The 15927-nt window shown below is 36.5% G+C and overlaps 2 protein-coding genes across 4 annotated transcripts in view; one reads left to right on the top strand and one right to left on the bottom strand.

The window, feature by feature from the left end:
- LOC306838574 (uncharacterized protein) overlaps positions 1-15422 on the top strand; it is a 52414-nt gene extending 36992 nt beyond the window's left edge. The window contains exons 3-12 of one of the 3 annotated variants that reach the window (XM_079366818.1): positions 1930-2025; positions 2110-2337; positions 3097-3225; positions 5629-5710; positions 7393-7530; positions 8056-8173; positions 8666-8761; positions 10834-10930; positions 11606-11657; positions 12909-15422. In XM_079366818.1, coding sequence (XP_079222944.1) covers positions 1930-2025; positions 2110-2337; positions 3097-3225; positions 5629-5710; positions 7393-7530; positions 8056-8173; positions 8666-8761; positions 10834-10930; positions 11606-11657; positions 12909-13074 — 1202 coding nt within the window. In that variant the 3' untranslated portion in view covers positions 13075-15422. Of the gene's footprint in view, positions 1-1929; positions 2338-3096; positions 3226-5628; positions 5711-7392; positions 7531-8055; positions 8174-8665; positions 8762-10833; positions 10931-11605; positions 11658-12908 lie in introns of all 3 variants that reach the window. The other 2 variants (XM_079366817.1, XM_079366816.1) reach the window with 2 other exon arrangements.
- Positions 1-15927, bottom strand: part of elof1 (elongation factor 1) — a 383117-nt gene that overhangs the window by 180221 nt on the left and 186969 nt on the right. The window lies entirely within an intron of this gene.

Below are 15927 nucleotides of genomic sequence, written 5' to 3' on the forward strand. Positions count from 1 at the left end.
CAAAAGGTCTGTTCTAGTCTGAAACTTATCGCAATTCATCAAAAAAAAAAAATAGTATTAATAATAATTATTTTATATATATATATATACACAGTATGTCTTCAAAAACATTTACAGTTGTAGCCTACTTGTGTGTACCACACAGCCGTTGTGTCTGAGACAATTTTGCTTATTTCAATATTTATACTTTAACAAAGACCACGCCAAGAAAGATATTGATTTGGAATAGTTTTTTGTCCAAAAATAGAACGGCAGAGATCGAAATTATAAGTGAGGTTGGATGATATGAGGATTATATGGGCTGAGGGGTTTTTAAGGACTACTGTGTGGATGGCGATTTATTTTAAGATGTTTTAGCCTTGTGCTAATGTTAGCAGTTACGGTAAGAGCTTCTTTCACCTGTCACCTGAAGGAACCTTAGCACCACTCTTCAGCCTCTTAAGCACCTGAAACTGTCAGTCTCAAAAATCCCTTTTCAGTGTTCACCATTGGATTTCTCTTTCATCCAAGGTTTTTTTCTCCTCTAGGTGCATTCTTCAGACCAATAATGAATAAGTTAAATAAAAGTACTTCTGTAAATACAGGAAACAGTCCATGTTTATTTAAGGAGTAATCGGTTAAGACTGAGTCTCTGATGACACATACTGTACCTTTATTAGTGATGAACGTTTTCCTAGTTAAAATATCCCTCTTTGATTATTTATAAAAATGTCATCAATTTGAAATACAAGATTAAAAATAAAAGGTTAGTGTGCCATCGTATGTGATAAGAAAGCTATACAAACTACACTTTTGAGGCTGAGGCATCACAGTTTTAATTTGTTGGTATACTTCAATCCTTAGAGATGCAAGGTACCACAGTATGTTACTAGAATCATCAATATCTCTTGGAGACTCCTCATCTATCAAAGCAACTTTTTTCAAGTTTCATTATTTATTAACATATACACTCCATTTGTGTTCTGCCAATATTTCCTGGTTAGAGCCAAGAACATGCTGCTAATATGTTTTGTTCAGTAGAGTTTATTAAAAATGTAATCATGCTTTTTTTTTTTAAATGACTTAACAGTGTCTCTTACTCTGCCCTTCTCTTTCCTGACTGATGAGAATTAGTTCTGCTTTAATGGCTGTAGGAGGGGATATTTATAGCTGATTGAATTATGTGGACTAGTACAAACTGTGTGTGTGTGTGTGTGTGTGTGTGTGTGTGTGTGTGTGTGTGTGTGTGTGTGTGTGTGTGTGTGTGTGTGTGTGTGTGTGTGTGTGTGTGTGTGCGTGTGCGTGTGGTAATTTATGTGAGTGTTTAAGTCCATACAAACGCACAACTCAACGCACACTGACACATAACATACAAGTTCAAGTTCCCAAAGGGATTGTCTGTGCCAGTAAATCCTATTACAGCTGGGACCAGACTGCAAACACACACAAGCTCTGAGAAGGGAGCATGTTAACTGTGTTAGCCTTGGAGAACCAGATATATAGTTTCTCATCATGCTTGATGAGTGTATGCACATTATGTTGCATCCCTTAAAAATATAACCTTCGTTCATTATAAAGATTTCTTGGAGATCGAATCAACTAAAACTATTTATTGCATGATAAGTCAGTCTACTATTTGTATCAAATAGCAGTGTGGGTGTGTTTATGGCTCAAGGAGGGTACCTTTGTGCCTTATTTTGACCAGGTTTCAAGCTAACCTTATGGAAATAGTCAATGTTCTCTATATTTCCAGTATTAGACAGTAGAAACAGGACAATCAAAAACACAACAAGCTTGACACAGTGTTTGTTTTTCTATTTTAAAATAACATATATTACTGTTACAGAATACTAGCTTTATTTGCTTACATCCAAAAATACTGACAGGGCCCTAAATAAATTAAAACATCTGAATCATTCTATGATTTTAATCAGATTTTTTTTCCTACAGAAGCAGCTGAAGCGCTGGAGACGGACTCAATCACCCCGATGGAGGAGAGACAGGAGAATGGGGGAAGCATTATGGTACATGAGCAAGGAGACAAAGGCAAGAGTCAGGCACAAGCTGCAAGCATAAATACCTGGAATTCTATGACAGAAATGGGAATAAACTGTGTTGAACTCCGTTCAGAGATGGATGAAAAGGGGAAGGAGAAGGGAATGGAGGAAGGAAAGATGAAGAAAGAAATTGAGCTAGAGGCAGAAGTCAAGGTGGAGCACTGCCAGTCAGTCCAAGACCTGCAGATGAGCTATATCAGGGGCAGTGACCTGTTTGGCTATGTGGGCATTGAAGCAGTCCTGGACCAGATGAGGAGCAAGACCATGAAGGCAGGTGTTGAGTTCAACATCATGGTGGTTGGTGAGTTTTACACACATGAACACTGACACAAACAATGGTGAGCTAAAAGTTTATCACAACCTCTTTTTAACTCCTTTGCTGCAGCAGTCTGCTACAAACTGGGTTATTTGTTACAATTTTTCAGTTTGACCAATGACATGATATTGTCAAGATGTTTGGACTGTGCGACACGTGCATACACAGCTTGTGTCACGTGTTTTTACAATCACTAGGTTTTTATTTTGAGATATCAAGTCAGTAAGTATGTTATAGCTTTGATGATGTGAGACCTCTCTTGCAATGTACAAGTTAAATATGACATGTTTAATCAAAGTCCAACAAACTAAGAGAGATGCTCCCTTAATTCTTGGGCTATGGTGCGCTACAACAAGCTCCCCAACATGTTTACTGGTAGTGAGAGAGAGGAGGGACCTTTTAAGTGATTATCTTGTAAAATAGAGCATTCAAAAGAGAATGTGCTTGCATGAAGAGACAGCATGCAACATATGCTTCTGAAAACATTTAGCATGCCACTTTGATCAGTAAGTAATGTGATGTAATAATGTGTTATGTTTGCTTGCTAGACCATGCAGCAAAGCAAATGTTTATGCGTATTATTTATAAAATTTTTGATCACGTCAAGGTGGCCATTTCATCAATTTTAGAATTTGACTATCTAAAACGTTTACTTTTCCATACATGGGAAGAAAATGTGTAAAAAAACACACCCTCTTGCAAACACCTGCAGAAAGTTGAAGCTTTGGTTTCATGTATCTTCAGGTCAGAGTGGTTTGGGGAAGTCCACGCTGGTCAATACTTTGTTCAAGTCCAAAGTCAGCCGGAAGTCTTGCACTCCAAACTATGAAGAGTCAATCTTAAAAACTGTCAAACTGCATTCAGTCAGCCATGGTGAGTCCCCGCTCTCTCTCTCTCTCTCTCTCTGTGTGTGTGTGTGTGTGTGTGTGTGTGTGTGTGTGTGTGTGTGTGTGTGTGTGTGTGTGTGTGTGTGTGTGTGTGTGTGTGTGTGTGTGTGTGTGTGTGTGTGTGTGTGTGTGTGTGTGTGTGTGTGTGTGTGTGTGTGTGTGTGTGTGTGTGTGTGTGTGTGTGTGTGTGTGTGTGTGTGTGTGTGTGTGTGTGTGTGTGTTTGTGCTGTCTTTCTTCCCCTTTGTGCTATCACTGATTTATGTTTTGTTCTACCACTTATGACTACACAGCACTCACATCCTACTTTCATACAACTTCTACTTTCTCATCTCTATCAGTTTGGTGTTGTTCAAGTTGCTTTATAATTAACTGATGCAATTGAGTATAGTATCTTGCGACTTCCTTCTCAGTGAATTGTGACCACCAAAGAGTCACTCGCTACACACACATAAGCTAATAATGCTACAGCAGCTCCCCAAAGACATTAACCCACAAATATGAACAGTATGTTACTCACAATATGTCATATTGTATATACAGTATATGTGTGAGAACCTAATATACATAACCAAAAAAAGTATGATACAAAAAAAGATAACAGATAAAAATAAACTTGTTTTAATATATCAAACTATTTTTTTTTTTAAATGTCATTAAATACATTCATTAATGATCATCATGATGTATTTCAGTCAAGAAAAGACTATATCAGTCCACTGTGGAGTCCTCTTGAGTTTCCAGGAAATTGCAGAAACAGTCCTTCCCGATTCTCACCTCTAGATGGAGTCCTAACTGTCTCTATGCTCATGTACCTGAGATCTGCTGTTGTAATGATTATGGCTGTTAACATATTTAGCTACAGAGCCTGTGGCTAGAAATTGTAATATCATATACGATCATGATTGTATATACATTTATGTTCACAAATTCTTGATTCTCTGAAACATTTTTGTCAATCAATTGTCAGTCAAACGACTGCAACACAGGGAGTTCATTTTAAAAGTTATAAGGTGCATTGAATTCAGTTGCATATACAACCCTTGTTAATGAATAGGCAATAGAGATGATTGCAAAATAGTCAACTGTAAATAAGTTCATTAAGAAGACATGCAGTCTAAGATATATTTCACGTATTATAGCTCTATTAAATTACACTGTATGCATCACTCTTATTTAAAGCAGTACAGGGATTGAATCAAGTAAACAAGCTTAAAAATACAAACCACCGTGCTGTGAGCAGGGGCCTGTACTACAAAGTGAATTCAACATATCCAGAGTCTCTTTGGGTGATCTGGCTTCACTAACCCTAACATGAGAGATGCTGGTCATCAACCTGATCAGTCAGTCAGTAAGTCAAAAGACTATAGGCTTACCCCGATATAAAATCATGCGGGACACATGAAGTGTCCTCAACCTCTCAATCAGCTGCGGGAGCTCCATGATCTAAAGATCTGACTGGTCAGTGGGCGGTTTGATCTCTTATGTCCAACATAACCTGCTCTGGAGCATGTCCTTGTTGCGTTCCCTTGCTTGGGCTGATGCAAGAGCGATAATAGAATACCAAAGCCCATCTCTTCTGTCTGTCACAGGGCCAAGGATCACCATGATCCCTGATTTACAGAAATTAACAGTATGAGACTCCTTATGTGTTGATCTATTACTACTTTACCCTTACTACTCAGTGAAGTATTTTGTGAATTACCTTCATCTATGTTGCAGCATAGTGACATGGTGAGCGAATATATGGGATTTAAGTTAAGAAATTGAATGCACTTAAATTGTGCACAGAGTGATTGTATTCTCTAGGACTGTAGAATTCTAGACTTGTTTTATTTAATAATTAATTACATTTTATGTCACAACACAACACTATGTTTGATTTTCTTATTTACGTTACTGATGGTTTATATCCATGACAGGAATGTCCACCATTGCTTCTAAAAATCAACACTAATGCCTAAGCACACACAGGGTTTTTTATTGGAAATCATAATACCGTATTTCCACAATATGTGCCCACGATAAGCTTGCTACATTTATGAATTGTTTATCTCATTAATTGTTTTGTTTTTTTACTTGGAAGTATATTTAATGTCAGGTTAGCAATAAGAGTTTACCATCATATTCAAAGTGTATTTTTTATCAACGAGAAAAACTCTTTCTGGCCTCGTTGTTGATAAGGGAAATAACATACTATAAATAAACGGAAAACAACAACAACACAAATTTCTTAAAATTAGCCAGTTCAGTTAGTGGTTATTCTTCACTAATATTCCTGCACACTGGCTGCAGAATTGTGACACCAGTGTAAAACGTTCTGGATTTTGTAGGAACTGTAAATCTTTCCGCCAAAGACCTGTTTATAACCCTTCTGTCTTTCCTCTCTAGTGATTGAGGAGAAGGGGGTGAAGATGAAATTAACAGTGACTGATACTCCAGGATTTGGTGACAATATCAACAATGAGAACTGGTGAGTATCGGGGCAGCGAAGATAAAAAAAAAAGGAAAAATTAGTGAATCAAAGATAGCACTTTACAAACTAGCTAGGGGGGCGATGATCCAGAGTGACCAAAAGACAAGAAAGCTAAAAAGCTCCAAGGAAAAGATGTGGTTAGTGACTTACATAGTACATGAAGATTTACAGATAGTAACATGCAGTGAATGTAGATAGATTGAGAGCGAGAGGGAGAGATAGGAGCTCAATGTCCGAGTTCCCACGGCAGCATAACTAGGAGCTGGTTCATTTCTGCGCCAGCCATAACGTATAAGCTTTTTCAAAAAGAAAAGTTTTAAGCCAGCTCTTAAAAGTTCAGTATGTGTATGTCTGCCTCTCAGATCCTGACTGGTAGATGATTCCAAAGGAGAGGGGCCTGATAACTTAAGGCTCTATCTCCAATTATTCTATCCCATATTCTAGATGTTATGGGGAGCCAGTGAGGAGAAGCCAATACAGGTGTAATGTGGTCTCTTTTCCTAGTTATAGTCAGTACACGAGCTGCAGCATTGTTACTTGTTAAAAAGTCTTTGCAACCTCATTAAAGAGAATTACAATCATCCAACCTGGTAGTAACAAATGCATGGACTAGTTCTTCTGCATTGTTTTGCGACAGGATATGCCTCATTTTATATATATTATTTAATACTCTACTCACTAAATGAAGAATTACAAACTGTTCTACTCACTACATGAAGAATTACGGCCATTTTATTTGTATTTGTAGCCTTCTAACAATGCCTGAATTTGTTTTGATTTTCCAGGGAGCCTTTTGTAAGATCTGGCCAGGGACAGCAGATGAAAATTAGCCTTTTGGCTAACTCTGGCATATTCACATAATATTTTTTTAATATGCATTGTCCCTGTAAAATAAAAAAAAATCAATAAAAATAAGGTGAACATATTTTTAACTTGTTTAAATAACTGATTAGTGTCTTCAGGCTTCATTGGTATATCATTTAGTCATCTGCATCATAATAGAAATTGATGTTGTATATGTAGGAGGCATATACAAGTTGAAGAAAATTGGTCCAAACGTGAACCTTGTGGAACTCCATGGCTCACTTTTGTGCCAGACAACTTTCTTTAAATGTACAAAGATCGATCTGCTAAATAGGATTTTTAACCAGTTTAAAGTACTGTAGTCCCTGTAATTCCAAGTAATTGTTCTAGTCAATTGTTCAAATAGGTTTATATGGTCAATTGTGTCAAAAGCAGCACTTAAATCTAACATTTTGTTATATTTTGACATACAGACTATCCCCCACAAAGACTATTGTAATCTAAGGTTAGTTTTATAAACCCTTAAATTTGTCTATGAATCTTGGTTGGACCATCAACTCACAAGTTACAATATACTGTACGCTGATTTAATTATACACCATACCTCTGTACAAAATTGCTACTGCACAATCCTTAAACAACTTGTGTAGTGTATGTGTTGTGGGGGGTGTCCTTTGTTAAACATAAACATTTTTTATTTTAAATTTTCTGATCTTTTTAATAGTAAAGTCCTAGATTATTTATAAATAAGCACAAGTGAATTTTTGTTATTTTCTTGTAGGTTTGTGTAAGAATAAATAATATACTGTAGAACAATGAAATTGTCAGAATATCTCTGTCCTCCACTTACACTTCTCTCCTGCTCTACTTTCCAGTTGGGAGCCAATAGTGAAGTATGTCAATGAGCAATATGAAAAGTACCTAATAGAGGAGTTGAATGTCAACCGTAAAAGGAGAATACCAGACAGTAGAGTCCACTGCTGCATCTACTTCCTCCCTGCCACAGGACACAGGTCAGTGCATATACAGTATTGCATATTTCAATGATAATTGTTTGTATACTGTGTAAATCAAGCATTCTTTGTTTAAAAAAATAAGGCTAAGTTCACTGATCAAGCTGTTAAGGCCCAAGAAAACCTGTTGTGAAGGTTAAATGTAAGTTTCTATTTAACTTTGAATGTTCAACAAAAAGTAACAGATAGCAACTTAATAGGTACAATTAAAAGGCTATAAAAAAGGTTTTAAAAAAGAAAAAAAAAACATTAATCAACTTAAAGATAGAACTAAGAAAAACAATCTGAACTCTGCTCACCACATGCATGTACACAGGTAAGGGTAACAATGAAATAAAACTAACTAAAGTACTTAAACTTTAATAATTTAACCATATAAAAGGGAGACAAGCAACCTCGACTGCTAAATGTGTCCATAGTGATGGTTCAACGCAATGTGTACATGCATCCAATCTTTAGGTCCCTGTCAATCAAGCAAACATGCTCAAAAATCTTTGCTGACCAAATACATTGATTTGTTTCCAGGTTACGCCCCATCGACATTGAATTCATGAAGAGACTGGGTAATATAGTTAGCATTGTACCTGTCATTGCCAAAGCGGACACACTCACGATTGAGGAGAGACTGGAGTTCAAAGAGAGGGTAATAGAAGACACATACATACTTCCAGCTTCTTTTCCTGCTGTGATGTTGTTCTTATTGTAAAAATGGTTTCATACTTGAGTATTGAGGGGTGGCTTCCGGTCGTCTCGCCACAGGAAGTTCGGGGAAATCCTCGCTCCTGTAAACCAGATGTCCTTTGGTCAGACATTTAAACCCAAGGTGCTACTGCTGCTCAGAGTAAACATACTCTGAGTAGTCAGAAGACTAGAAAAGGGTAATCAAGGCACCACAAAGCAGCAACCTCTGGTCTTCAAAAATGAAGCCAATGAGGAATTGCTAAATTCTGCAGTTACTCAAAAGTGCGCCTTAGGCTGGCCTCAGGAAGCCATGACTGTCAAAAACAGCATACGTGTTTAAGCCCATTTACCATTTACTTCACATAGCCTACCTGTCATATTTCTTCATTAGCATTTAGCTTTTAGTTTAAACCTGACTTGTTTAACCTGTGTTTAACCTTTGAACCTTTGACAGATAAGGCAAGACTTGACAGCCAATGGGATTTGTGTTTACCCCCTGAAAGAGTATGATGAGGATCCAGAAGAACGAATCCTCAATAACAGAATCAGGGTAACATCTCACAGCAGAAACTTTCTTATCGTATCGTTTAGTATCTTATCTTAATTGTACTGGTGAAGTTTTTTCAGGCAACAAGTGAGTTTATTGGAAAAAATCTACAGGAAATATTACAATATAATTTGGTTTAATTTTCAGTACACATTTATTGTAATCTTAAACTTTTCAGTATATGTATACAAATGTACTCCAGACTACCTCTGAAGTTGCTCGCATTAAGGTGTCTATCAGAGAAAGAGAGGGTGATCATACAGTTGTGCTCATAAGTTTACATACCCTGCTAGAAATTGTGATTTGCTGGTAATATTTCAGAGAATATGAATGGTAATACAAAAACTTTTCTTTCACTCATGGTTAGTTGTTGGGTTATTATCAAACAGTTGTGTTTGCTCTTTTTAAAGCATAATCACAACAGAAACTACCCACATGACACCTGTCAAAAGATTGCAAACCCTAGTTCTTAAAACCATGTATTGGCCCCTTTGACATCAATTACAGCTTGAAGTATTTTGTGGTAGTTGTGGATGAGGCACTTAATTTTTTCAGATGGTAAAGCTGCCCATTCTACCTGGCAAAAAGCCTTCAGTTCCTGTAAATTCTTGGGGTGTCTTACATGAACTGCATGTTTGACATCTCCCCAAAGTGGCTGTCTCAGGAGAGAGGGCCACTCCAGAACCTTCACTTTTTTCTGCTGTAGCCAATGACATGTCGACTTGGCCTTGTGTTTTGGATCATTGTCATGTTGGAACGTCCAACTACGCCCCATGCTCAGCTTCCGGGTTGATGAGTGTAAATTTTCCTCCAGTATTTTCTGATAACATGCTGCATTCATCCTGCCATCAATTTTGACCAAGTTCCCTGTGCCTTTGTAACTCACCCCAGTTTCAGCGATCCACCTCCATGTTTCACAGTAGGAATGGTGCACTTTTCATCATAGGCCTTGTTGACTCCTCTCCAAATGTAGCATTTATAGTTGTGGCCAAAAAGTTCAGTTTTGGTTTCATCACTCCAAGTAACCTTGTTCCAGAAGTTTTGAGGCTTGTCTCTGTGCTTTTTGGTATATTGTAAGCGGGCTGCTTTGTGACATGGGCATAGTAACGGCTTCCTTCTGGCGACTCGACCATGCAGCCCATTTTTCTTCATGTGCCTCCTTACTGTGCATCTTGAAACAGCCAAACTACTTTTTTTAGAGAGTCCAGTATGTCACCTAAAGTTATTTGTGTTTTTCTTTGCATCCCGAACAATTTTCCTGGCAGTTATGACAGAAATCATGGTCTACCTGACCGTGGTTTGGTTTCAACAGAATCCCTAATTTTCAACTTCCTAATCAGAGTTTGAACACTGCTAATAGGCATTCTCAACCTCAATCTCTACCTTCTCCCGCAGATCCTTTGATAATTTTTTTGCTTTCCCCGTGGTTCAGAATCCAGCAACGTCAGTGCAGCACTAGATGAAACATGCAGGGGTCTGTCAAGAGCCTAGAAACTCACTAGCTTTTTATACCCACACTCTGATTACAAGCAAACAGATCACAGGTGAGAATGGTAACCCTCAGTAGCCATTTAGACCCATGTGTGTCAACTTTTGTAATGTAATGTAATCTGGCCAAAACCTCCAGGGCATATAAACTTTTGATCAGGGTGATTTGGTTTTAAAAGAGCAAACACAACTGTTAGATAATACATGGCCTCACCCAATCACTTACAATGAGTGAAATAAATAGTTTTGTATTATTGTTCATATTCTCGGGAAAAATCCCAAATCCTACGAGGGTATTATAAACTTATGAGCAAAACTGTATATGCCTGTGCCTTATTTAGGATAACTGGTAGTGCTCAATACTCGTGAATCGATCATTCTTTGTACAGCACCAATGAATGTGCATGAATGTATTTAGTTACTTGATGGGCAATATACATAGCAACCAGCCATCAGTGTGTGAACTTTGAGTAGTCAGAGGACTAGTGTAAAAGCACATTGAATAGTCAGAAGACTAGAAAAGTGCTATACAAGCTCAAGTCCATTTAAACCAGACTTATGGAGAAATTCCAATATTCTGTTTCCAGGATAACATTCCTTTTGCTGTGGTGGGTACGGACAAGGAGCACCAGGTGAATGGAAACAAGGTGCTGGGTCGTAAAACAAAGTGGGGAATAATTGAAGGTAAGGCATCTGATGTAAACTTTATGCATCATGAAGCTCCTTACCTTACATATTTGGCAACAAATAGCACATTTTAATCATATTGAGCTATACAGATAGATGTGGCACATGGAGGTGGTTACACACAAAGACAAAGGCATTTACCAGAATTGTGGGGACAGATACAATAATGCAGTCGGTTAAATAAAGATTGAATGCAAAATGTATCAAAAACTCCAATTTGTGTAATTATATTAATTTAATTTATTAGTTAACTTGAATCAGGGACAGATTACAAACAGAAGATAAGAGATTTTTTTGTACCAGTTTTAGCTAATTAGTTAATTCCCATCTGTTGTTAAACAGCTATGACTAAACTTGAAGTTTTTTTGTATTTTCACAAGTTAATTTGCATTGTCTAATTACATGATATAAAGTGAAGCATTTACTGTAAAAAAGAATCTTCCTGAGGACAATTAACATTGGTAACATGGGCATTGGTAAGGTTTATTTGGTTTTGACAGTTGCTATGGTGCCAAAATCAGGACTTTAAAGGAAGGAATAAGGCTTAGGAAAGTAAAAACATTTGAGTTGATACTTAAGTCACTGTTTAATTTATCTCATTTGGACATATGGTCTCAAAGTTTGTACCTTTTAAAACTGACAGTAAAAATGTATCTTTTTCTCTGTCGACAGTTGAAAATGTGGCACACTGTGAGTTTGCCAACCTTCGCGATCTACTTATCCGGTAAGTTTACTGCACTGCAGGTTGGTTCTTTATAAAACTGATGAGATTTTAATAATCTATGAGGACATTAACAGTCATTCGCTAGAGGGGCGGTGTAAGATTTGAATAATATAAGCAACAGCATAAAGGCATGTTTAAAAAACTTTTGACATTTAAACTAACCTACAGTTTTCATTTTTGTAATCTCGGCGCCACAAAAGGGCAACCTCCGGTCTTCATCAAAAATGAAGCCAATGAGGAAGTACAAAATCCTTCAGTTCCTCAAGTGTCCGCTTGAAGCTGGCTCCAGGAAGTCATGACTGTCAAAAAAGCTCTTTTTACAGCATTAATTAACATATTTACAGTCTGGTACAAATATAGGTCTCATTTGTTATTGAGATCATTGGCACAAACTGTACAATAAACAGCTTTGTTTAGATTTTGAAAACGAAACGTGTTATCAATAGTTAGGCCCTTAGCTGACATGATTGACATATGGGTTCATTTAACCATTTGTCCAGAGGTTTAAAACCCGCCTCAGCTTCAGCTAAAAGCCTGTCGTTAGGTTGACTGAAAGTTAGGGTGAGAAAGCATTTCCAGCATGACAGCTTCTGCCGGTTAGCCACCACAGACCCCTGCTGTAACGTCACTCAGCAGTCTACGGGTATTTAACATTCAGTGGATTAGTATAAAACTGTATTTGTGCCCAAATAGGTTAAAAAAAAACAAGAAAGAAACTTTTTATGCCATGCCTGGGGAAGTGGGAACATTTCCAGCAGTCTAGCATAAAGTAGGAGAACTAATGTCAGGTTCAGGTAACCAGAGCTAAAACTGCTCTGGTGGAGTTATACAGACAGTGTGTCAAATTAGAATCTCTCAAGTTTTCTATATGTTAACTTTAGTATACATGAATATGATTTTGACTCTGGTCATATCACAGCTTTTCAATGTGGCCTTTAAAAGTTAAAGTTTGATTGGCAATGGTTGTAGTCTGTAAAAGTTTTAGCATTAGTCCTACAACATAAAATCACTAAGTGATGATTGATTAAAAGATAGTTAAAATTGCTCTTTGTTCCCATTTATTAGTGTAAAGAGCAAATTAAATACAACTTGTTCTACAATCTGTTCTGTCAATTGAGCGAGAGAGACAACCAAACTCTGTTTTCACAACTTGTCAGCAGAGAATTTAATAAATGACATATTTTTGCGAATTTCATTTATTAATGAAACTGAAACATGAACTTTAGTCCTTGTCTGTATGTTTTTGTAAAGGTCTCACCTGCAGGACCTGAAAGATGTGACACACAATATTCACTATGAGACCTATCGTATCCAACGGCTGAACCAGAGCAATGTGAACTTCAGTGAACTGGGACTGTCCACCTGGCTGCGGGAGAATGGAACTGATGAAAAATGTGAATCAGAAAGCCATCTCTGATCTCTCCATCAGCCAACTTCATAGATCAAACGAAGAATTTATGGTGCTCCTCATCGATTTAGAAAGCATTTTGGGGAAAAATATATCTATTCTTTAACTCTTAAAAAATAGATTGAGAATTTTTTTTATCTGATTTTTTGAATGGAACAAACTAGTTTATTTTCTTTAAGTGTAAAATTTTATGGCATTTTGCGATGTAAAAAATGCATCAAATATGAATATATTTTTTTAATGCAGCCTAATAATAGTTTTTACAGATGGTGATCTGTACAGGACAGGGAGGAGAATGCTGCACAATATGACACAAAGAGAGGATGCTGAAACATTTGACACCCATCAATATCTCAGCTTCTTGGTATGTCATATATAAATGGTACACGAATGGCCAAAAGTACAGTTTAGGAGTTCAGGCCTGCTATCAAACATCAGCAATGGAGCAAAATAAATCTTTATAGCATCAGATTAATCCCTGTGGTGTCCACATCACAAGTAAAGTAATAAAATAACGGTTGAATTACTGGGTTTCTGTATATATACTATACTATTAATGGGAGTCTACTAATTGTTGGTACTGTAATCTATCATTGCAGTTTATGTCATTAGAGTTTCTGATGCTTAATCTGGGTCTTTATTACAGTTTATAGAAGGAGACCCATCAAGATACTTTTACTGAAGAAGAGTTATTTAATACATCTGACATTCGGAACAACAATGAAAACAAGTAGCTGTAACTCTCAATTTCCACTACCTAAGAAATTAATTTGAAATTATGAAAACATTTTAAAAGATTTTGGTATAGAGCAAAAAAATCAATTTAGAATCTTTTCAAGAACTTCACACGTCCAGCTGCCTTTTGCTTTACATTATTAATTACAATAACTTAATTGAGGGAGAACCTTCTCAGACTTTTGTTTTCCGTTTCTTCATTTTCAGTTTTAGCAGCTTTAAACCTTTCTCAGAACTTTAGCCTTGGTCAACAGCTGTCCTTATGTGGGCTGTTTTAGTCATTAGACAAAAAAACATTAATAGAAATATTGTTGTATGTATTTTCACAAAAAATATATTTGGCTAGAATACACATGAACCAATGTAATCTCTTCTTTGGAATTTTTCATAGATTGGTGTTCCTGCTTTTGATTAAGTTAATAAGCCTTTGCAAATACAGACAGAGAGCACATAATGTATGGCTAATTAGAATAGGCATAATTACTAATGATTTCTGGTATACTCATTCATTGAATTATCTGTCTCCTTATTTAAGTTGTTTTATTGCCTCTTAAGCCTAACATTGATGACAAAGTGTCATGACAAAAGAAGTTGAGAAGTTATTCTACTGTAGGTCAGCATAAACAAGATTGTCTGTTTTTAAATTGTTTGTTATTGGTTTGACAAACAATTACAAAAATGTGCCTTGCCTTTGACCTAACTTTGTATGTAGCTGTGTGACGTGTTGGACACTATGAAGCAGCAACAGTAGGACTTTCAGCATGGGGTGTAGTTCTTGTAAATAACCCATTTATGCCTTTAATTGTTGTGTGTTCAAAGTTTTCATATTTGTAGTTATTGGGCTTTTCTATATGCCAGTTCACCGAGTTTTTAGTTTCAACGGAGGTCATATTTCTTCCCATACTAAAGGTACAATTTACAATGTAGTTATTCAGTAATTGTTATTTTCCATTAATTCTTTATTAAATCCTGTACTTCAAAGATCATATTTGACATTTCATTAATTTAATTTAAAAAAACTAAACTCTTAACTCAATCCGTGCTTTGGTTATAACATCGTACTTAATGGCATTAGTTACATTCTGTTGATCTCTTCTTCATTATATATTTAAAGACAGGGACAATTGAAGTTTTGTTGCCGTTTATTCTTGAATTAGATCCAGACTGGTTAAGACATCATCCAGTTCAGCAGAGTTATCAAAAAGGGGTACTGCCTGTTTTCCCATTGGAAACCAGTACCAGACCAGCTGAGATTTTTAACTGTAGGACTTTACTTATAGAAATAGCTGTATGAAATCTATAACAACTGCTAACTTTAAGATGAAAACACATTCTCCTAAGGATATATCCATTCTCAACCTGGGCTACAAAGTATTCCTTTTTCTTTAAAGAAATCTATGATCGACAATGACAAATATTGCTTTTCATACTTATAGTGTTGCTGTTGTCTCTTCTCTCAGCTCTTCTCCATGTGCGAAGTCTGTGGTTAGCATCCTTGTGTCTTATACTCAGCATGCTCTAACAGTTCCTGTATTATGGCTTTGTTATTGTTGTTTCTATTGTAGTATTAATATAACCCCTGCTGACACATTGTTGACATGAAATTAAATACTTGTTACCTTTGCAGTCCACTGTGAAGTAATTTGAATAAACATTTTGACTGTGACCTTTCCCACTGCATCCTTACAGTGGCTTTAGTATGAACTTTTATAACTACTAATGATGGTTATGTAGCTGCCATGACACTTAATAAGTAAAAGATATTAGGGTACCTGGGCAGATTGCATTATGTGTAGGGTCACTCGGGCAAGGTTCCATCTTCAGGTCAGTATTGTATTGACGATTACTTTTTTTTCCAAGGCATCCAATTATGTAAAAAAGGCCATTTATGGCAAAGGCAATGTAGTTGAGGACCAAAAAAAACACTTTTACCATAGTGAAGAGTATTCTACGATGAAAACACATAATTGTGGTTATTGTTATTTGTTCACCTCCTGCTATCCATTCATTATGTATTTTATTTTTTATATCTACTGAAAAAAGTGCAACACAAAATTTTATTTTCTGTCTATTCTGAAAACCTCTCGAAGCCAATGGAAATAGGGCAATAAGCATGAGTGAACAGCA

Source organism: Symphodus melops (genome assembly GCF_947650265.1).
Source record: "Symphodus melops genome assembly, chromosome: 17".
In the NCBI taxonomy this organism is placed as follows: domain Eukaryota; kingdom Metazoa; phylum Chordata; class Actinopteri; order Labriformes; family Labridae; genus Symphodus; species Symphodus melops.